The following is a 23,646-nucleotide window of genomic DNA, read 5'->3' as shown; positions in this document are numbered from 1 at the left end:
TATTGCTTTAAAACATTCACATTCTACTCTTAGAAAGATTCACCTGTACCCCTCTTTTAAATTTTTAAATGTAATTTTTTACTTAGCCAGGTATGATGGCACACACCTGTAGCCCCAGGTCCTCTGGAGGCTAAGCCAGGAGGATCACTTGAGCCCCGGAATTTGAGGTTGCTGTGAGCTATGATAATGTCACTGTACTCTAGCCTATGTAACAGAGTGAAACCTGTTTCTAAATAAATAAATAGACAAAAGAATGTTACTAGTTTTTTTCAAGCATTTGCTAACTTATTTGCCTATCTATAATTGTAGTTATCTCTTGAATTAGTTGGTTTTATTCCGTGCAGCCTTAATTTCCTTAGCCTAAGGGAGAATCTGCTTTGCTGATGGTAAGTGCAAGTTCTGATTTACAGGAGCCTTATTTCAGTGGCTAAAGTCGGGAGGGTAGGACATCTGGCTAGAGAGCTTTTATATAGGATAAAAAAAAGGATAGGATAGTGTGTCTTCTAGATACAAAGATGCCTTCTCTAGTGTTTACCATAAGTTATTTCCGAGCACTGGTCTGATTTCCTTGTCTCAGTATTTATAATGGACTCCCCTGTATCATAACTTCTAGACATCTATCCTCATGACTTTAGTCTAAGAACAACTATTAATGACCTTTTATTTCCTGATTCAGCAATTTCTGAGCCTTGCTGCCTCTGACATTAGAATCGATAAGAGGTTCTGCTGGGAAAATACACTTTTTTTTTGTCAGAGACAGAGTCTCATTTTGTCGTCCTGGGTAGAGTGCCATGGAGCCACAGCTCACAGCAACCTCTGGCTCTTGGGCTTAGGTGATTCTCTTGCCTCAGCCTCCCAAGTAGCTGGGACTATAGGTGCCCGCTACAAACGCCCTGCTATTTTTTATTGCAGTTTGGCCAGGGCCAGGTTTGAACCCGCCACCCTCGGTGTATGAGGTTGGCACCCTCCTCACTGAGCCACAGGTGCTGCCTGAAAATTTGCTGTTTTAACAGTCTTTTTTCCTTGGATTTTTCTCTGAGCCTATTTTTAATAATTCATAAAGTTTTTATAGTTTTGATCTGCTTATGACACCATTTCTGGCTTTTCAAAAGACTTATATTTAGAGTTGCTTTGTCTTTTCAATTTGGAGATGAAAAAGAGTCAAGTAAACTGGCTCGGCGCCTGTGGCTCAAGTGGCTAAGGCGCCAGCCACATACACCTAAGGTGGCAGGTTCAAATCCAGCCCGGACCCGCCAAACAACAATAATGGTTGCAACCAAAAAAATAGCCAGGCGTTGTGGCGGGTGCCTGTAGTCCCAGCTACTTGGGAGGCTGAGGCAAGAGACTCGCTTGAGCCCAGGAGTTGGAGGTTGCTGTGAGCTGTGATGCGATGGCACTCTACCCAGGGAGACAGCTTGAGGCTCTGTCTCAAAAAAAAAAAAAAAAAAAAGAGTCAAGTAAACTGTCTTAAAAGGAAATCTAAGGTCATTGTTGACTCCTGTCATGGCTACAAAGGATGACTTGCCAAATACTACTGATTCTGCCTTTGTAATAATTCCTCTGCCTCTCCTTACTTGCTATTTCTGCACCCACATAGGCCCAGATACTCATTTAATGGCCACCTGATTTGTCATCTTGGTGATACTTTCTTCCCTCTTTGGTATGTGCTGTATATACTAGCAATTCAGTCTTCCCGTCATTCATCTTTGAAAAATGATAACTGATAATACAGGGTGTTCATAAAGTTCGTTTGCAATTTAAAACGACCAACTATTTTAAATTGCACATGAACTTTATGAATGCCCTGTATTTTAGATAATGTTCCAGTCTCTAAACCTGATTTTGAAAGCTTTCTACCATTTGTTATACCCAGTTTTTCTTTCTTCACTCTACCAATCCTCAGCGTAATCTGTCTAGTTTAGTGATGTTGGCCTTTGATGAATCCATTCATCAATCCAGTGACATTTTTCTACTTAGAAATGCTTTAGTACTTTATTTGTGCTTCTCTAAACACCCCCTTCCTAGTCACTTTCAATTGTATAAAACAGGTTCATGTAGTATTTTGTCTCCTGTCAGGGCCCAGGACTGGCCAGGTCTTGGGCCTGGCTTAACTACCTTGCTCAGGAACAATTTCTCTTAGGTGCCTGAGGGCTATCGACTTTAGCTCAGGGGGAGGGGAGGGAGAGAGAGAGAGAAAGTAAGGCAGTCTTCTTAGAAAGATAGATCTTAGTCTTTAGCAGAGCTTAGTGATTTTCAGCAGAGAGACACTGTGCTGGCATTAGGAGAGGAAACAGAGTCAGAGTAAGTGGGTCCGTGATAGAATATGCACATGCTCTTGACTGCCTTCTCCTTCAGCCTAATACCGTGTTTCCCCAAAAATAAGACACTGTTTTTTTCTCAAGAAGACAACACTAGGGCTCATTTTCAGGGGATGTCTTATTTTTATTAAATATAATACAACAATCTATATTCATTCAAATATAGTTAAGTCATCTTCTTCTGGAACCTGACAGGGGGAGCTGACCTTGTTGGTGGGGCTGGCGCTAGTGATGCGTGAACTCCTTTCCCCTAGCCATTCACACGTGCGCAAAAGGATGCCTGCAACCACAGTTACCACATGCACACCTGCGCAAGTGCTAACGGCTCAGAGAAAGGAGCTGTGGCAGATAAAAGGTATTCCAGTCTTCCTTAATGCCCAGCCTGAAATGCATGGCATGGCTATGCAGCGCATCTGCATAGCCACGCCTATCACTAGGTCTTATTATCAGGGTAGGGCTTATACTTAAAAAATGCATAGAAATCCTGCTAGGGCTTATTTTTTGGGTAGGTCTTATTTTCAGGCAAACACAGTATAAGGCTGATCTCTTGCTTCTCAACACCATAGGTGTAAAGACTGCCAATTCACCAGTGCTCTCATCTTGTGAGCTCTCATGCTTGTTAGGAGAGCTAAATCCTTCTCCATGCCCTTTTCACCAAGGGATTCCATTATTGAGCTATACAGGTATTTCTTATAACTCTCACTCCTCCTAGCCGTAGACTATATGGGCTGCTACAGTCTCCCTTATTAGGCTACACTTTTCTTTAGGCCATCATCTGTATCTTAATTTTTTTTAGATCCTCCACAGAAGGTAGTTTGATTTCCTCCACAGTGATTTGATTTCGTGAGTCTAGTCCTCCTGGTAAAGCACTTGCTTAACCAGTGATATCGCACTAAACATTGCCAAGAGTTTTGGGCTGGTTCTAGTGGAAATTATATCCCAAAATTGGGTTTCTGCTTTATAAATTAAGTATAAATAGGAAAAGTTGGTGAAGATAGATTCAAATAAACAGATACTACTTTAGTAGATATATTGAAGTTACTAATACCATAATCATGAAACATTTAGTAAAACGAGAAGAAAATTTGACTTAATAAATGTTTATGTTATAAAATTATACTGATATTTACCTTTATTTTTATGATCAAATTTACTTCAAGATAAGTAACTCTTGCTAAGATGATATTTGAAATTAGTAGGACTAATTGCTAGTAATTAGATGGAATGCTTTGTTGCCCTCAGTGTGAATGAATGCACTATAGTCCTTGAGTTAGCAAGTATATATATATACACTCTCATTTTTGCACACAAGCATTACAGAAAGTTATCAGTTAATCAGTTACACAGAACTGGTGCAGCGTGAGATGTAGTAATCACTACTTAGTAAAAGATTAGTTTTGCACAATACCATTAACCCTGAATGACACTGTGGCTTAGAATTAGAAATCCTAATTTCTTTGTAAATGTTAACATATCTTTTTTGAAAAGCCTGACATAGATTTTGGTATAACTATATTAAGTGCCACCTTTTTTGTATTTTCAGTGAATGAAAAGAATACTCTACAGGAAGAAAATAAAAAGCTTTCTGAGCAATTACAGCAAAAAATTGAGTAAGTATTCTTACAAAATTATAATACAAAATTGAGTATTTTCCCCAGCTTTTCTTTATTTATTTTACTTAACTGTACAAAATATTGAAGCTGTCTTAAGAGTTGCACATTTCCTGGGAGGCTGAGATAGGCAGATTGCCTGAGCTCAGGAGTTTAAGACTAGCCTGAGCAAGAGTGAGGCCCCATCTCTACTAAAAATAGAAAAACTAGCCAGGCTTAGTGGTGCACATCTGTAGTCCTAGCTACTCAGGAGGCTGAGGCAAGAGGATTGCTCAAGCTCAGGAGTTTGTGGTTGCTCTAAGTTTTAACGCCACTGCATTGTACCAAGGGTGACAGAGTGAGACTCTGTCTTAAAAAAAAAAAAAAAAAGAGTTGACCATTTCATTTTAAAAATTGATGAAGTATTCTGGAATAAAAAATATAAAGAAAATCACTATATTTTTGCTTCTCTTTTGGGAGTATATATGTATATGTAAAGAGTGTGTATGCATCTCTTAGGTTAGTGAGTATATAAAGTATCAACATTGTATTTAAAGAACTTTGATTTTTATAATGATATATCATAAATAATAAATTATAAAATTTCTTATATTTTAAATAAAAAGGAGTTTTGTTACCTCTCTTATAACCTTGTCCTTGAAGCATCATAAAAGTATTTCCTCTGATATAATACTAAAGCCTATAGACCTTTTTCCTTTCTCTGTTCCTCTCCCATTCTTCCCATCCCACCCCCATTTATTTTAAGGAATAAAGATAGTAACTTTTTCCTTTTGTGTGCCATTTCTTCTTATGTAAGTTTTATGGTTATTATTTCTAATCTCACTGTGAGTGTGCAAATAGTTTTATTGTCCCTTATTTTACAGTTAGAGAAACCAAGGCTCACAAAGTCAAATAACTTGCCTATTGTCTCACACATAGTAATAAGACCATCACTCAGAACCATATCTTTTGATTTAAAAGCCTTTGTTCTTTCCATTATGCAACACTGTCTAACAAAAAGGATATTTTTCTGGATATGGTTTGACTAGTACAGAGCAGAAATTTGGCCAGCTCTTAGCCACCATTTATATGAAACTTAGGTAGTGTTTTTTAAAACTTCAGATTCAGGATAGTCCTAATGGTGTATAGGAGTTCCTAAAGATCCTCTTCTACTTGAGTAGACGTCTATAAAACCTTTTGTAAACTATGTAGATATAACATGTTATTTTGGCTTAAAATAGTTGTCTGGGGATAAGCAGTCTCACAGGTGAAATTAACATGCTTATCTCTCTACTTTTAGGATAATGGATATCCTGTAGAATTCTGATATTTCTCCCAAGTGATCAGTCTACTGAATACTGATAGCCAAAAGGAATTTTGAGGAGAGATAATAGATGAGGAAAGCAGGCTATGGGATCAGACTGAGATTAGAAAACGTACATGAATATGTCAACACTTCCTAATTTTGCTCATGCTCTATAATGAAGAGAAGCTAAGACATAGGTCTACAATTTTTCGATATATAATTCCAAAACAAAAATAGTTTTATTTGAAATGTTTACCACCTGACCTTACTGTACCTGACTATAAATTCACTTAAAGTCTTTACTTATCCCACTTCATGGGAGTATTCTTATATTCACTATGAAAATATCAGTGTGTTTGATTACAGGATGATGCCTCAGACCCCACTGGAGGTGTTATGTAATTACCTATTTATGCTCTGTGTTACCCTTTTTTTTTTTGAGACAGAGCCTCAAGCTGTCCCTCTGGGTAGAGTGCCGTGGCTTCCCTGCTCACAGCAACCTCCAACTCCTGGGCTCAAGCGAGTCTCCTGCCTCAGCCTCCTAAGTAGCTGGGACCACAGGTGCCCGCCACAACGCCCGGCTGTTTTTTTTTTGGTTGTAGCCATTATTGTTGTTTGGTGGGTCCGGGCTGGATTCAAACCCGCCACCTTAGGTGTATGTGGTCGGCGTCTTAGCCACTTGAGCCACAGGCGCTGAGCCACTTTTTTTTTTTTTTTAAGAAAAAACCTGAACTGAATCCCATCTGGTTCAAGGATTTTATTTTATTTTATTTTTTTAAGTAAATTTATTTCAATTTGTTCTGAGGATTTTAAACAAGTGATGTTGACCTTCATTGATTTATTATATGAAATGGTTTAGCACATGTACCTTATGATTTTGGGGGGGTTTGGGACAGAGTCTCACTATGTCACTCTTGGTAGAGTGCCATGGTGTCACAACTTATGGCAACCTCAAACTCTTGGGCTTAAGCAATTCTCTTCCCTCAGCCTCCTAGTTGGGACTACCAGTGCCTGCCACAGTGCCCAGCTATTTTTTTGTTGTAGTTGTCATTGTTTAGCAAGCCGGGGCCAGGTTCAAACCCGACAGCTCCCCTGGTGTATGTGGCCGGCGCACTAACCACTAAGCTACAGGTGCCAAGCCTAGCTTCTGGTATTTTGAACACATCAGCTTTGATAGTTACAAATACCAAAGACAGATAAGATACTGGGTGAGTACAAGTTAATACAGAATTAGATAGGTAATTGCCTCAAAAACCAAGGTGTATTAAAAGTATGTTGAAACTGTGTTATGTCATCTGCTTGATAGAAATATGAATTCTAATTAGTTTAGATAGAATTTATTTTTAGTATTCTCATTGATATTTTAGAAATGAGGTAAAGGCTAAAAATACGAAACTACAATAAAAACTAATCATACAGATGAGCTCAGGGCTTGTATGTTTCATTTAGGACATGCTTAATCAGAATATGTAGAAGGTAACCTATTTTGTCTTTCAGTTCTCTTCTTAAATTTAAGATAGTAGGTGCACATGAACCAGCCTCTTTTGTAGCTTGCTCTCCTCAAATTTCCCTTTGCTTGGTAGTTAAAAAAAAAATAGCAAGTAACATCTTGTAAAGGCAGCCTAATTTCCCCCAGCTACCTCAACCACCAGAAAGTTATGCTTTAAGTGCCTGAAATTCCCCTGAACTTTAGAAAAAATGTTATTTGACTTACATTACTGCTTGTTAAATATAGTGATTCTGACTTCTGAGATAGTTTTAATGTTACAGATACCTTATATGGTAGAATGGTTATTAGTGACACTGGAGTTATTGAGTAAAAATATGCCATTATAAAGTTTTATTTACATATATTATATAAGTGTATATGCTGTATATAAATATGTATTAATGTGTGTGTAATTTCTGTATATAAATATGTTAATATTTACATATTATATACATTAATAAATATATGAATATGTATTTATATATTTATATATAAATAATAACATATTTATATATATTAAGTCTGCAAACCACACAAAGCAAGTATTTAAATAAGCTAGGTATTACCTCTCTCTCTTTGTTTTGGGAAATAGATGTGATGGGTCAGTGAAAGTGGGTGTCTATACACTTAAGATTTCAAAAGACTATAGGGTTCATTTCCTTCACTCTCTCTTCTAAATTGACTTCTTTGTGCAACTTGTTTAACAAATAGTCATTGTCTGGACTCTAGTACAAGTTCACTGTTTTCCAAGCCTATTTAATTTTTGAGATAAAATTATTATCAAGTTCTAAGTTTGTATAAAAATCACCTTGCTTACAAATTATATTTGTTGATTCAGATTTTGTCTTCTGGGACCTTCTGGAACATATCTGCCACCTGTTCTCCCTGACTACTTTTTTTGTTTGTTTGTTCATTTGTTTGTTTGTTTGTTTGTTTTTTGAGACAGAGTCTTAAGCTGTTGCCCTGGGTAGAGTGCCATGGCGTCATAGCTCACAGCAACCTCCAACTCTTGGACTCAAGCGATTCTCTTGCCTCAGTTTCTTATTTCTATTTTTAGTAGAGACGAGGTCTCCCTTTCGCTCAGGCTAGTCTCAAACTCATAAGCTCAAGTGATCTGCCTGCCTCGACCTCCTAGAATGTTACAGTTACAGGCATGAGCCACCACACCTGACCCTTGACTATGTTTTTGATACATGGGGACAGCTGACACATAGCTCTCTCAAGTTTTGTCTTCTCTGGGGTAGATATCCTCTGCTCACTATTACTCATGTGGCATTACTTCAAGACTCTTCAAAGGGCCATTTCTCTTTAGTGTTTCAGTGTATCAGTATCTTAATTAAGAACTTAGTATTCTAGGCATAGCCTGATCAATAGACCAATACTGCTCCCTGTTCCTGTATCTTTTTATATATATAAATACGGCCTAAAATACATGCCACTGGTGGTTCTTTATGAGGTTTTCAGTTAACTAGAACCTTAAAGCCAATGTCTTCTCTATCATCTAGTTGTAAATTTGTTGTTTTAGATATAAATATAGGACTTCAGAGTCATGACTTCATAGTAGATTATTGAGGGAAACCTTGTGTCATTTAACCTAATCTCTCATTTTAAGGTAATAGCACTATTGATTAAATATAGTCTTGCACCTGATAACAGTGTTTCAGCCAACAGTGGACTGAATATATGAAGGTGGTCCCATAAAATTATAATAAAGCATTTTTACTGTACCTTTTCTCTGTATAGATATGTGTAGATACACAAATACTTACCCTCATATACAGTTACCTGCAGTATTCAGTACAGTAACATGCTGTATAGGTTTATATCCTAGGAGCAATAGACTATACCACGTAGCCTAGGTGTGCAGTAGGTTATACCATCTAAGTTTGTGTAAGTATGTATCTGTACTGTTCCCATGATGACATAATCACCTAACATTTTCAGAGCAAACATATTCCCATCGTTAAGCAATACATGATTACTTATTTGGGGGTGGGAGGGCACTGGGTTACATCTTTGCATTTATTTTTTCTTTTCCACAATTTCCCTGCAAAAAGAAGTGTAATACCACACCTATTTTGTAGATGAGGAAACTGAGGCACAGAAAGGTAAATAATGTGACTGGTAATTGTCAAACCCAGGATTTGAATCCAGGTCTAACTCAGTTCAGAGTTTGTGTACTCTTTCTATAGTCATGTACTAAAATATCCTCAGAAGGTTACCTATATGGTATCACTCCATAGGTGGCAGAGCCTGGGTTCTCTCATTTGAGTTAGTTCATTATTAAGAGTTATAGCTAGTGTTTCTTCTTGTTCTGTTTCATTTTGTTAGTTTTTGCCCATTATTGTAACCTTAGTGTAGGGGAGGTTTTCTGTATGCTGATTTTTTCTCTGCTATATATTAGATTAGCTTATGTCTTCCACAAATTTGATGAATGTCTACCAGTGCCTGGCATCAAGATCATTAATAAAATGTTGAACAAAACCTCCCTGAGAATAGGAGCCCTGGGGCATACCACTGCAGATTTCCTTCATTAATAATAATTTGTGTCAGAGGCAGCACCTATGGCTCAGTGAGTAGGGTGCAGGCCCCATATACCAAGGGTGGCAAGTTTGAACATGGCCCCAGCCAAACCGCAACAGAAAAAAATCCAGGCATTGTGGTGGGTGCCTGTAGTCCCAGCTACTCGAGAGGTTGAGGCAAGGGAACTGCCTAAGCCCAAGAGCTAGAGGTTGTTGTGAGCTGTGATGCCACAGCACTCTACCAAGGGTGACAAGGAATCTGCCTTTATTGATATAAAGTTTGTATTTCTTCCATTTTTTATGAGAAGATACTGAGAAAATCATTATTAGATGCCTTTCTGAGAGCCAGATATACCATAAGGCATTCCTCAGAACAACTGGTCTAATGGCCCTACTTTTAAAAATTAGTCTTTTGAAAATTAGTCATATTAGAATTATTTACATTATAGACTTACACTGGTTATAAGGAGCTAGTGTATCAGACTACTAGTTTGTATTTTAGGGAATCCTCTTCTCAGCGGTCATGACCCACAGGAACTGTATTAAAGAGTCGTGGCATTAGAAAGATTGAGAACCACAAATTTAGATGAACTTGATGGTTATGATATTGCTTCATTAAATCTAAAGTGTATTTTAATTGGAAATACAAGTTCTTTAGACTAGAGAAGGGAAAAGCTGAATATTAAAAACAGAGATTCCTTATGAAGGGAAACCCTATATTCCAACAGGTGAGTAGGGAGGCAACTAAAACCATTTTGACAGGAATTTAAAGGGGGTGGGGGTCCACAAATAACTAAAAAAAATTTTCCCAGGCCCTCAGAAGGAAAAGTGAAAGAAGGATCACAAGTGTGCATAATTAATTTAACCAACAGCTGTGGCATGATCCCTAACTTTTCTGAGAAAATCAGATTGAAACAGTCGGTTTTTTTATTTGTTTTTTCAAACAGAGTCTCACTATGTCACCCTTGGTAAAGTGCTGTGTCATCATAGCTCACACCTCAAACTCTCGGGCTTAAATGAGTCTCTTGCCTCAGCCTCCCAAGTAGCTGGGACTACAGGCTCCTGCCACAATGCCGAGCTATATTTTGTTGCAGCTGTCATTGTTGTCTAGCTGGCCCAGGCCAGGTTCAAACCTGTTACCATCCATGTATGTGGCTAGCCCTGTAACCACTATGCTACAGGCGCCAAGCCAAGATAGTATTTTAAAGAACAAAATTGGTTGATGCGTGAAAGTTGTTTTGGTTTGTTTTCCCTTCTGTTATGTGACAAAAGAGGACAAAGCCAGCACTAAGTTTGGGCACCTCAAAGCTAGTTTTGTGGTGGGGTTTTGTTGTTTTTCCTTTTTGTGATTCCTGCTAATTCCACATTGACTCTGCCAGGAAATCTATTTCTTTTCATGACTCATTCAAGTTTCAGATTAAATTTTTGTGACTAATAGGCAAAGCAAGCTGTGACGTGGTTAAAGCAAGGTCAGATAGATTTCACACTCCATTAATTTATAAGGCCTTCTCATGTGACTTTCTCCAGTTTTCTGGAATAAGAATAGGATTACAGGAAAAGATGAAGAATTAGATATTAGACCTATTGCACAGAATATTGACTAACAACAAATAATTATGTATTTCAAAATTGCTCAAAGAATAGATTTTAAATGTTTTTACCACAAAAAAAGGATAAGCATGTGAAGTGGTGGATATGTTAATTAACTTGATATAATCATTCTACAGTGTATACACATATTGGAAGATCATGTTATATCTTCATAAATATGTATAATTACTATGTGACAATTAAAAATAAAATTTAAAAAATATGTATTTGCTTTAAAGATTGTTTCTTAGTGTAAAATATAAGATTATAACCCACAAGTAATATTGATATTATTCTGGAAATTAAAGTATGAGTTTTTGTTAGGAAAAATCAATCTCTGTCTTACAATTAATGTTCTTTTTTTTTTTGAGACGGAGTCTCAAGCTATCCCCCTGGGTAGAGTACCATGGCATCACGCTCACAGCAACCTCCAACTCCTGGGCTCAAGCGAGTCTCCTGCCTCTGCCTCCCAAGTAGCTGGGACCACAGGTGCCCGCCACAACGCCCGGCCATTTTTTGGTTGCAGCCATCATTGTTGTTTGGCAGGCCCGGGCTGGGGATTCGAACCCACCACCTTAGGTGTATGTGGCTGGCGCCTTAGCCGCTTGAGCCACAGGCGCCGAGCCATAATTAATGTTCTTAAAAACTCTCTGTTGGTCCTAGATTATAAAATTGTTATATTTTTATTGTTGTTGGGAAATAGTATTACAAATTGATATGAGTTTAATAGGACAGACTGGTTTGGCCATGTAAAGCCTAACGTAGCAACTGACAAACTGGTAAGAATCGGTTGTCAGGGCCAGGCACAGTAGCTCACAACTGTAAGCCTAGCACTCTGGGAGGCCAAGGCAGGTGTGTTGCTTCAACTCAGGAGTTTGAGACCAGTCTGAGCAAGAGTAAGACCCTATCGCTACTAAAAATAGAAAAAGTAGCCAGGTGTCGTGATGCACGTCTATAGTACCAGCTACTTAGGAGGTACCCAGGGCAACAGAGTGAGAATCTTGTATCAAAGAAAAAAAAAAGAATTGGTTGGCAAATGAGGTCAGTAATGTTTTGCCATGGGGAAGTCAACTAACGTAATTTTGATCAATAACCACAAGTCCATTCACGCCCAATCTGTAGGTGCTATTGGTCCTGAATTGTGTTGGGCAAGAACATGTGCCTAGATCTGCATAAATTTATTTCTCTAGTCGAATCTGGGAATGTCTCATAGTCATTCAACAAATATTATAAAGGTTGTTATAAAGGTTGCTATACATACAAAGGGAAAAGGGTAATTGTAACTAAATGTACCTTTATTTACAAAATGTTCATTACAAAATATTTCTCTATGTGTTGATATGTAAATAAAAATACTAAAAATACAAATATAAAGTATAGTTGGTTAGTTAATTTTTCTTTTTTATGGTCACTATACTATGTGCTTTGTGAAATAACAATGAACTAAAGATCCTATTCTCTAAGTGCTTACCTTCTAATAGGGGAGCAAAAGACATAAGTTGTGTGCTACATTAGAAATCAGTAAATGCTGTGGATAATAGTGTAGAATAACAGGGATATACTATAATATATAATTTATGTTTTTAATATATAAATTTTGTTAATAATTTTAACAAATTTTCAGCAGAAACGTAACGGAGATGAGGTAATTAGTCATGTGGAAATCTGGAGATAAACATTTCAAGCCTATGGAACTGCTAGAGCAAAGAACCTAAGGTGTGAACACACCGAGGATACTCATACCTTAGGTTGATGTAGAGTACCTTAGGAAAGAGAAGTAATGGGGAAGGGGGACAGTCAGATCACATAGGATCTTTGTGGATCATTCAAGGATTTTGGCTTATGTTTTTGGTGAAATGGGCAGATAGGGCAGGATTTTAATCAGATTTAATTGATAATTCTTCAGTCCTAATAGAACTCTTGTGATTGCTGTCCAGCCTGGATAGAAGCAATGACAGAAACTCAAATTTTGAAACCTACTTGTAGACTAAGGATAGCACATCAGTGATTAATGATAAAGGCCCCTAGAGTCTGACAACTGAGATTTAAATCCTAATTTTGCTACCTACTATTTTGGTAAGTAACTAAACTTGTATATTTTCATTTCCTCATTAGGAAAATGAAGGTGATAATTCCTCAGAGAGTTGTGGTAATTAAACTGATACATGTAGCTCTTTAAATAGTACCATGCAATGTAAAGGCACAATAGTTGTTGGTAATTATCATCCTATATGTGTTTGCTGAATCATGCTGATTCTACGACCACAGTGTTTAACATTGGTCCTTTCCTTTCTGTGTGTACTTAACAATACTCTAGTTCAAACCACAGAAGCTCTTTCCTGGGCCATTATAGCCACTGTCTAATTGATTTCCTTGCCTCTTCTGTCCCAGCCACTTTTGTACACTGCTGTTAGATCGTCTCATTACATCTGTGATCTAAAACCTTAATTCCTTTCTTCTTGACTTCTAAGTTAAGTGCACATTACTCAAGGCTGTTCTTCATGTGGTTCTAGCTTGTTCTGCAATATTAAGTACACAGGACTCCATGCTTGCTCTCAAGTCATGTGGATCCTTTGTGACGTACTTTTAATTTCACCTTAAGTGCCACCAGCTACATTTTCTACCTTAAAATATTCCCCAGTTGGTACTATAATTATTTTCATGCCTCTCTAATCCTTAGATTTGGAATGCTAAGTGCAAGGTATATCTCTTACAGCTTCAACTGTGTGTTCTACTGTAGCTCCATACCATGTAGTAGATATTTTAATAAATATTTGTTGAATTGATTTTCTTTCAATTGTCATTTGCTTCTAGGAATGATCAACAGCATCACACAACTGAGTTTGAATGTGAGGAAAATGTTATTCCAGATTCACCAATAACAGCCTTCTCATTTTCTGGCAGTAACCGGCTACGAAGAAAGGAGAGCCTCCACGTCCGATACATAGAACAAACACATACTAAATCGGAGCTCTCTGTGTGTCCAAATGGTGAGTTGGAGTTGTTTGTTTGTTTTGCAGTTTTTGGCCAGGGCCAGGTTTGAACCTACCACCTCTGGTATATGGGGCCTTCGCCCTACTCCTTTGATCCACAGGCGCTGCCCAGTGAGTTGGACTTTTGTATTTTAGTTGTCTGGGTTTTTTGTTGTTGTTGTTTGTTTGTTTGTTTTGCAGTTTTGGGCTGGGGCTGGGTTTGAACCCACCACCTTCAGCATATGGGGCGGGTGCCTCACTCCTTTGATCTACAGGCATCGCCCTTAGTTGTCTGGTTTTACAAAAGAGTATTCATCTGCTAGTTTTCAGGTTATTCATTTTAGTAGAAAGAAGGTAGTCATTGTTCAGGTAATTCATGGTGTAACTATGAGTTTGACTTCCATCAGTAAATTGCCTGAGAATGCATTTTCTGCCTATGTTATTTAAAGATATGTGTTGCTCATATGGCTGTGTAAACACTGTATTTTACAAATATAATTAGTAGTTTCTTTTTATTTAAGAAATATATGTATATATCTGAGTGAGATAGAATAGGAACGGAATTTAACATTACTTTTCACCTCCTGTGTGCCAAGTATTATGCTGAATGATTTGCATACATTATTGCTATATTATAAATCTCAAAACAGGCTTGTAAGGTAGCTATTGACTCCTTTGTTTTATAAATGAGGAGAGATATGTTTAGAAAGTTTAAATAACTTACAATCAACTGTCAGGTAGGTAAATGAGTAAAAATTAAAATAAAAGTCTTCCTAGCTCTAAGCTCTTGTACTTTCTAAGGCTTGCCTGTAAGTATGCCAACCAGTGGAGCTGTCTTTAACTGGCTGTTTTTATTTGTTATAATTTGTAGGAGTTAGTGATAAGAAATGGCTTTATAATATGTCCACATTTTGACTTAGCTTTAGCATGTTTCTAATTCCATCTGAGTTTTCTATTTCTCCTAAATGCTTTGAAACTGGCTTTTCATAGAGTCATGAAGTTGATTATGTAACATGATACAGAGATTATTCCTTGTATGTTAATCTAAAGTAAATGGTAAAGACTTTAATTTTTAACTGTAATTATTTTTAACGAGGAAAGCATCTGGGGGGAAAGGATATACATAATTGTAGAAATATTTATACAATGCAAATAAACTGTTGACAGTAGGTATGCCTTTAAAAGAATAAGCAGATCTTATGATAATGAAACACTGGCAGTTATCTCCTATATTTTTATGAGTTCACATCACCATCTAGTGGAAAACAAAAGAACTTTAAAATCCTACACATAATTAGCTAAATTAAAATGTTAAGATCATAGATCTAGAATGAATATTGTTTGCCTTTAGTCTACTGTTTAACAAGACATAAATCATTACAGATAATCATCTGCATAATTTGGGTCATGTTTAAATCCATGTATAAGAATATCCAGAAAACAACAAAATAAAAAAGAATATCCAGAAAACAAACCATAGCAATTTTCTGTATTAGGAAAGTCATCTTTTGTAGCCAATAAAAATGCTTTTGGTTTATTTCTCTTTTGTCTGAGAGCAACATTTAACTACAGTATTTAGAAACTTAATTTTCTTTAATCTTGTTCTGGTCATATTTTACTTAAAATCTGAAATTTGGTTTTATGATAAAACTTTTGGATAATGTAAATTATTTTAAAATTTTAAATGATTTAATATCTAATATGTCCTATTCTCTAAGCACCCTTGCTTTTTCCCTTAAAATAGTAGCTTTTTAATATTATTTTCAAGTTATAAATAGGAAAGCACTAATTCTCTTTGTCCATCTTTTAATTTTCTTTGAATTAAATTCTTAAATAGAAGAATGATTCCTTCCTGATAAAAACGTGTTTCAGAGTTTCCTTCTCTAAAATAAAACCCTAAAACAAAGATTGTTGAGATATATAATTTAGTATACTTTTTAAATTAACCTGCTGATTATAAAAAATACATAGGAAAAGAAACATTAAAATATCCCTACTTTAAGCACCTTAGGTCAGAAGAAGCTTGTCTGTTCTGGTCCTCTCTATCCCATTGTCTAACTTGCAGCTTTGTTTCTTAGTAAAAGTAAAACTTATTTCTTAAAATATGAAAATTATGTCAATAAAATGGTACTTTATATGTACTAATGCATTTAAAGACAGGTAATAATAAAAACAAATAATATTTTTATATTTTTCATTATTCTTTATCATGCAATCTCTCTTCTTTTTTTTCCCCTTAGAACTGAGAAAAGTTTCCAAGGCATCAACTCATCCACAACATAATTCTAATGAAAATGAAATTCTAGTAGCTGACACTTGTGATCAAAGTCAACCTCTAATGGCTAGTAAGCAACATATTGATACTACTTTATAAATGTAAAGTTTATAGTTATTAGTGGGTAAGAGTATCAACAGTCTGCATTAGATGATATTATTAAGAGTTTTAATATAATATTGTTTATATTACTATTTGTTTAGAAGTCTTTCATATTGGAAAGTAATGTTATCCTATTATTCATATTAATATCTTTACCCATATTAATGTGAATTCCTCGTAATTTTAAATAAGGAAGACTTTACGGTGATATATTCATTCAACAAATACATACGTGTATATTGTACTCCAGGCACTGAACAAAACAAAGCCCTAGCCCTCATGGAGCCTACAAATTTAGTTGGGAGAGAAAGAAAATAAATATGTGTCAGATAGAAGGGAGTACTGTGAAGAAAAGTAAAGCAGGGTAAGGAGGAATATGAGAAAGCCTTACTCCTGGCTCGGCGCCTATAGCTCAACCGGCTAAGGCGCCAGCCACGTACACCTAAGGTGGCGGGTTCTAATCCCCAGCCCGGACCCGCCAAACAACAATGATGGCTGCAACCAAAAAATAGCCGGGCATTGTGGCGGGCACCTGTGGTCCCAGCTACTTGGGAGGCGGAGGCAGGAGACTCGCTTGAGCCCAGGAGTTGGAGGTTGCTGTGAGCTGTAATGCCACGGCACTCTACCCAGGGGGACAGCTTGAGGATCTGTCTCAAAAAAAAAAAAAAGCCTTACTCCTAAAGTGACACTTTAACAGAGACTGAGGAGAGAAGTGAGTCATATGGGGAAAGGGCATCCCAGACCCAGACATCAGCGAGCACAAATGCCTTGGCAATGATGGTGCCAGGTGGTTTGTTTGAGGAGCATTAAGGAAGCCTATGTGGTTAGAGTAGGGTGAAGGGAAAGGAGATGTGTTTGGACAAGATAAAGAATAGAATTGCCATCAACCAAGATAGTATCTAAAACCATGAAACTGGATGTAATTACCAAACAGGTTGAATATAGATGAGTAAGAGAAGTCCAAGTACTAAGCTCTAGGGACTCCATTATGTAAAGCAATGATTTTCTTTTCTTTCTTTTTTTTTTATTAAATGATAACTGTGTACATTGATGCAATCATGGGGTACAGTGTGGTGTTTTCATATACAGTTTGAAATATTTTCAATAATAATTGGTTAACATAGCCTTTATGTCAAAGCAGTGATTTTCAACTTTTTATTTTTTTATTATCACCCCACCCCCAGACTTTTTAGATATTTTTTTCCTATTCACTTTCCCTATGGAATTTTAATACTATAGATGTACTGTATAACTGTATGTATTATATATATGTATGTATACACATGCTTTATACACAAATAGAGTAAGTTTATTTTGTGCCTCAAGAACCATTTTTCAGCCTGGAGCAGTGGCTCACGCCTGTAACCCTAGTGCTCTGGGAGGCAGAGGCAGATGGATTGCTTGAGTTCAGAAGTTCAGGACCATCCTGAGCAAGAGCAAGAGCTAAAAGTAAAAAAATTAGTCCAGCCTTATGGCAAATGCCTGTAGTCCCAGCTACTTGAGAGGCTGAGGCAAGAGGATCTCTTGAGCCCAAGAGTTTGAGATTGCTGTGAGCTATTACACCAGAGTACGCTACCCAGGGTGACAGAGTAAGCCTCTGCCTCAAAGAAAAATAAATAAATAAAAATAAAGACCCATTTTTGACCCCCCTTGGAGGCAGTATTGCAGCTATTGAGGTGGTGATTTAGAGGTTGCAAAAAAGAGGAGGAACCAACAAAATAGAGAAAGGGCTACCAGTGAGATAGGATGACTAACAGTGATGTCCTTTAAGCCATGGGGAAAAGGGAAGAAAGAATAGCCAACTGTGTTAAATCTTGCTAATATGTCAAGTAAGATGAAGACTTCTTAGAATTGATGACTGGATTTGGATGCATGGAGGTCATTGGGTGTTAAACTAGTAGCATGATTAAAAACTGTAAAGGTGTACCAGTGACCATCTGAGACAGTATCATGCTCAAGGGAAACTAGGGACAGGGAAAATGGAAAGAGCACAGTTAAACAGGTCCTCCACAGCATTTTTATGGTAAAGTCAAGGAGAGAAATGGACAGTGGCTAGAGAGGAATATGGAGGAATATGGGTCAAAGGAGAGTTTTTCAGAGTAGAATACTATTTCATGGTCAACATACATTTATGCTAATGGGATGATCAAGTAAGGGAGGGATTAGTAATTCTGGAGAAAGAGGGAACAATTGCTAGATTCTTAAAAATGTCAACAGAGATAGGATCTAGAGCCCAGTAAGTAGAGTTGGCCAGGATTAATCACTTACTTGTTTATATGTAGAACTTACATTCTGATCATTTTATATTGAGTGATCCTTGCTTCTCCGCACTCCAGAGCCACATCTCTTCTGCTGTTACCAGGATTTTACTCCATCAATTGTCCTCTTCCTACATGTAAACAGTATCTCTACTGTTTTCTCCTTATACACACGTTATCTTCTATCTTCTAAAAATAAAACCTCTTTTAATTGTTTCCACTACAACTTCTCTTCAAAGTTGAAAAAGTGATCTATACCCAATATCTGTACTTTCTTAATTTTCATCACTCCCAAATCCACTGTAGTATGAATTCCAACACCACCCCGACCCCTCATGAGAGAAAGAAAGGGGAGGAGAGAGATAAGGGACAAGGAAAGAAAGAAAACATTTGCACATCCTCTTACTCACTACACTAGATCTGCTTTTGGCAAAAACCATCAATGTTGCTGTTCTCCAAAATACATGGTCCTGCGCCTGTTCTTATCTCACTTTCTATCTCTTTCTGGAGAAATCTCACTGAAAGTGTGTATTCTGCTATGGCTTATATGTTAATAAATCCCAAATCTATATCTCTGTCCCAGCCTATTCTCCTGAGTTCCAAACCAGTGTATCTCTCTGCTGTTGATACCTGGCTATCCTTCAACTTTAGCATGTTCAAAATTGACACCTTCCTGTCAAACCTCCTCATATGTGTATTTATAAGCTCAATGAGTGACATTGTGAATACCTCTTAAGTTATCTAAATCAAAAACTTTGAGTCATCCTAGATTCCTGCTTTTCATCTCTTGTATCTAAACAGCCTCTAAGTCTTACTTAGAGAAATGGATTCTGCCTCCTGCACATTCATTTTCCATATTCTTCTGCACACCTTTGTACTAATTTCAGGCATCAGCATCTCTCATCAAGACTGTTTCAGTAAACTAATTTGTCTTCTTGCCTATTAATGACTACTTCTTGCCTTATGAGCCTGTCACAACCATAATTAACTTTTATAACCCAAATATTGCATCTATCCTCCATTTAAAATTCTTGGATATGGTTCTGGCACCTGTAGCTCAGCGGCTAGGATGCCAGCCACATACACCAGAACTGGTGGGTTCAAACCCAGCCCAGGCCTGCCAAACAGCAATGACAACTACAACCAAAAATAGCCGGGCATTGTGGCAGGTGCCTTTAGTCCCAGCTACTTGGGAGGCTGAGGCAAGAGAATCACTTAAGCCCAGGAGTTTGAGGTTGCTATGAGCTGTAATGCCATGGCACTCTACCAAGGGCGACATAAAGAAACTCTTGTCTCAGAAAAAAAATTCTTGGATATCTCTTCATTGTATATAGGATAAATTCTAAACTTCTTAGCAATCTGATCCTAGGCAACCCAACTCAGCACATGTTCTGCTACTTCCATCTTCTGCAGTGTGATTTCTGGTAGTTGAACCATATGTAGTTCCCTGAACAAGCAATTTAGCAATTTTGTTTCCCTTATGTACTCCCTTAAACATGCCTAGCAGCCTACCTAATGTTTCCAATCCACTTAACCTGTCACATTCCTCTTTTTCTCAAGGTCTACCTACACATCACTTTGTATAAAACTTCCTTTGATTTTCCCAAGGCAGATACAAGAGTTTTTCTCTGTTTAAACCACTTCTTAAGTGTACTTTTATTATAATTTTTCACATTCTACTGAAATTCTCTTTTTACCTTTCAACTGTAGCTCACAAACTCCTTGAGGATAAGAACTCTTTCATCTGGTGCTTAGCACAATGCCTGGAACTTAGTAAGTGCTCCATAAATGCTGAGTTATCAAAACTTTATAAAATACTTGAACATTGGTAGTGATTCCTGTATGTCTTAACTTTAAACTTGAAAAATAGTAACTTTTAGTAATAAAAGTCTCCCACAAACTGTTTTTATAAAAGATAAAACTGTGGTTTGATACTCATATTGTATCATAGTTCATAGTAAGTCCATTGTATGATTTTTTTTCTCCCAGTGGTAGTAAGAAAAATTACTGCATTTAATTCATTTTGGAAAAATAGAAAACTTAGTTGAAAACATTTAACAAATGTGGACACTAAATACCTGCAGGGTAGTGCCATTCATAGTAGATATTTTGAACTTTTTGGACAGAATTTAAATTTTGTCCAGTGTAATCATCTAAAGAGATTTTATGCAGTGATTCTCTGAGCCTTTTTCTTCCTCCCTCCCTCTTTCCCTCCCTCCTTTCTGTCTTCCGTCCTTCCTTCTTTCCTTCCTCTCTTTGGTTTTACTCTCTTATCCAGGTTAGAATGCAGTCATTGGATCATAGTTCACTATCACCTCAAACTCCTGGGCTCAAGTGATCCTTTGGCCTCAGTCTCCTGAGTCGCTGGAACTACAGGTGTGCTCCACCACACCCAGCTGGAGTTTTTTTATTTTTTCTTGTAGAGATGGGGTTTTGCTATATTGCTCAGTCTGTTCTTGTGTTCTTAGCCTCAAGTAATCTTCCCACTTCAGCCTCCCAAAGTGCTGGGATTACTGTCATCAGCCACTATGCCCAGCTCCCTTTTTTGTAATTTTTAGACATCTAGTCTCTGTAGTTGTATAATAGTTGTTTTTTCTTACTTAGAAACACATGGGACAAGCAGTTATCCCACTGATAAGTCATCTTTCAATTTAGCTGCAGTCGTTGCTGAAACACTTGGACTCAGTGTTCAAGAAGAACCTGTAAGTAATTGTTTGGTGATAAAATGAATTGTTACATCTTTTTAGGTCAGTTCTTAGAGAATTGAGCAAGAGAAAAATTATTTTACCTAAAGATCACTGGATCAAGGCCTAGAACAAAAATAATGTTGTTAGAAAGGCCTGTTTATGTTCTCTATCCCAGACAGTCCCGGGAGTCCAGAATCTTTAGAATTCTTAAAATATGGGTTGAGTCAAGATCTGGGAGAATAACAACAGCATAGAGATTTTGTCAACTGTTTTTTTCCTTCCTCCTTTCTCCTGCTTCCTCCCAATCCCCTGTTCCATCTAAGAAAAGATCTAAACCATGAGGTTGACTTCAGAATTTATTGAATCTTTTTTACATCCTCTAAACTGAGATTTGATTTGGAAAACAGACTGTTCTTTTAACTGCCAAGAACTGCCAGTCCAATTAGATCTAAGTCTTAGACATTGGGTCCAAAAATGACCCCCAAATCTTCTTTTCATTATTTTAGTACTTCCTCACTTCAGGCAAGTTTACTTTTTTTTTCCTTAATTGATTCCAAGAAAATAGAAAACCTGAATTCTTCAGTCTTAAGGAATAGTTCTATTCCAGGACAGTTTTAAAAGAATATTTCTTTGCTTTAATCAGTAATTGTGTATGTGCTTTTAAGTGGTCTTGCTGTTCAATTTCTAAAAATTGAATTGCTTTTTATTACATTTGGATTTTCTTGTCCTTTTTAGTTTTAAACCTGTCCTCAAATGATTTGGGGTAGTTTTTAAACTTTAAATGTGTCTTAATGGTTTCTAATTCCCCCTTGCAAGTCAGTAGTTTAGACACCAGATATATTAAAGGAGTTGAAATCTAAAGACCTTCTGCTCAAAGTTTGAGCCATAGGTCAACAACATCTACATTACTTTTGAAATTTATTAAAGATGGAGTATCTCAGACCTGCTGAAACTTGTATTTATATGTATGTGTGTGACTTTTTCTTTTTTTTTTTGAGACACCCTCACTCTGTCACCCTGGCTTAAGTGCTGTGGTGTCATAGCTCACAGCAACCTCAAACTCTTAGGCTCAAGAGACCTCTTGCCTCAGCCTCCCAGGTAGCTGGTACTACAGGCACCTGCCACAACACCTGGCTGTTGATTTTTTTAGAGATGGGGTCTTACTCTTGCTCAGGCTGCCCTCGAACTTCTGAACTCAAGCAGTCTCCCTGCCTCGGCCTCCCAGAGTGCTAGGATTACAGGCATGAACCACTGTGCCTGGCCTGGAAACTTAGTATTTTAACAAGATCACTAGTTGACTTGTATGCATATTAAAGTTTAAGAAGCATTGCTCTCTAAAGGAATGTTTTAAATTCATCTCCTATTCATATAAATAATTATCCTTATTCTCTTCCCTTCTTCTTAATAATGTCTTTTTGGAATTGGAGCTTTATCTACAGGTAGTAGAATATACTTACATAAAATATTAAAACTTACTTTTCTCTTTAAACGTAAAATGTTCTTTATATTTTTTTATTGCGATGAAAATCACATAACATTAAGTTAATCATTTCAAAGTGTATAATTCAGTTGCATTTAGTATTTACAGTGTTAGACAACTTCCACTTCTATATAGTTCCAAAGCATTTTTATCACCCCCAAAAAACCGTACAACCATTAAACATTCATTCCCATTCTCTTCTCCCTGCAGCCACTGTTAATAACCAGTCTGCTTTCTGGTTCTGTGGATTTTCCTCTTCTCAGTATTTTGTATAAATAGAATCATATATTATGTGGCCTTTTGCTTAGCATATTTTTGAGGTTAATTCATATAGCATATGATAGTACTTCATCATTTTTAAGGATGGATAATAATCGATGGGTCTACTTTTTACTATTGAAGGAATCTCAAAGTTCCATGAGCCCTCTTGGTGATAGCCTCTACCATTGTTTGGAAAAGGATCACAAGAAACAACCTTTTGAGGAATCTACAAGAAATATTGAAGATAGTTTAAGGTAATTTGGATCACTTTTGGTGTAAACTATTGGTGAGATATCATTACAATGAGTTGTATATAATTAAATAATTTCTTTCCCTGAGCATATAGTGTTTCATTCTAGTTATATTTATTTTTACTTCTAAAAATTTCTCCCCAGTTTATGACCAATTGAGAGCTTATTTGCATTACAATAGAGATGAGCTAAACAGCAATGTCAGATATAGTACCGTAGATACTTTCTGTATATTTATCAAGTACTAATTAAGAGCTCCCAGTCTGTTACTCTGCTCCTTTAAAGATTCAGTCATTCTCTTCTGGGTTTGTATTTTAAAAAACTGGATGTAAGTGTGATTGAGTTCCCAAGATTGTGTTACAGTTCATTTTAAAATTTCAGAACATCCATTAACTAGTAACACAGACATCCCTTAGTATCCATGGGGGATTGATTCTTCACCTCCCACCCTCACCTTGGATACCAAAATCCAAAGATGCTCAAGTTCCTTATATAAACTGACCATCTTATTTGCATATAATTTACATATGTTCTCCCATATACTTT

General features: G+C 36.8%; 1 protein-coding gene across 3 annotated transcripts in view; it reads left to right on the top strand.

Moving 5' to 3' along the window:
- RBBP8 (RB binding protein 8, endonuclease) overlaps positions 1-23,646 on the top strand; it is a 110,981-nt gene that overhangs the window by 63,055 nt on the left and 24,280 nt on the right. Inside the window, exons 6-11 of one of the 3 annotated variants that reach the window (XM_023510250.1) lie at positions 3,862-3,928; positions 13,629-13,804; positions 16,027-16,131; positions 20,132-20,194; positions 21,026-21,123; positions 22,991-23,103. In XM_023510250.1, the coding sequence (XP_023366018.1) occupies positions 3,862-3,928; positions 13,629-13,804; positions 16,027-16,131; positions 20,132-20,194; positions 21,026-21,123; positions 22,991-23,103 (622 nt within the window). The remainder of the gene's footprint in view (positions 1-3,861; positions 3,929-13,628; positions 13,805-16,026; positions 16,132-20,131; positions 20,195-21,025; positions 21,124-22,990; positions 23,104-23,646) is intronic. The other 2 variants (XM_023510251.1, XM_003784785.3) reach the window with 2 other exon arrangements.

This window comes from Otolemur garnettii, unplaced genomic scaffold (assembly GCF_000181295.1).
Source record: "Otolemur garnettii isolate 467f Iridium unplaced genomic scaffold, OtoGar3 scaffold00012, whole genome shotgun sequence".
NCBI lineage: Eukaryota > Metazoa > Chordata > Mammalia > Primates > Galagidae > Otolemur > Otolemur garnettii.
Note: the sequence above shows the minus strand (reverse complement) of the source record. Positions and strands in the feature narration are given on the sequence as shown.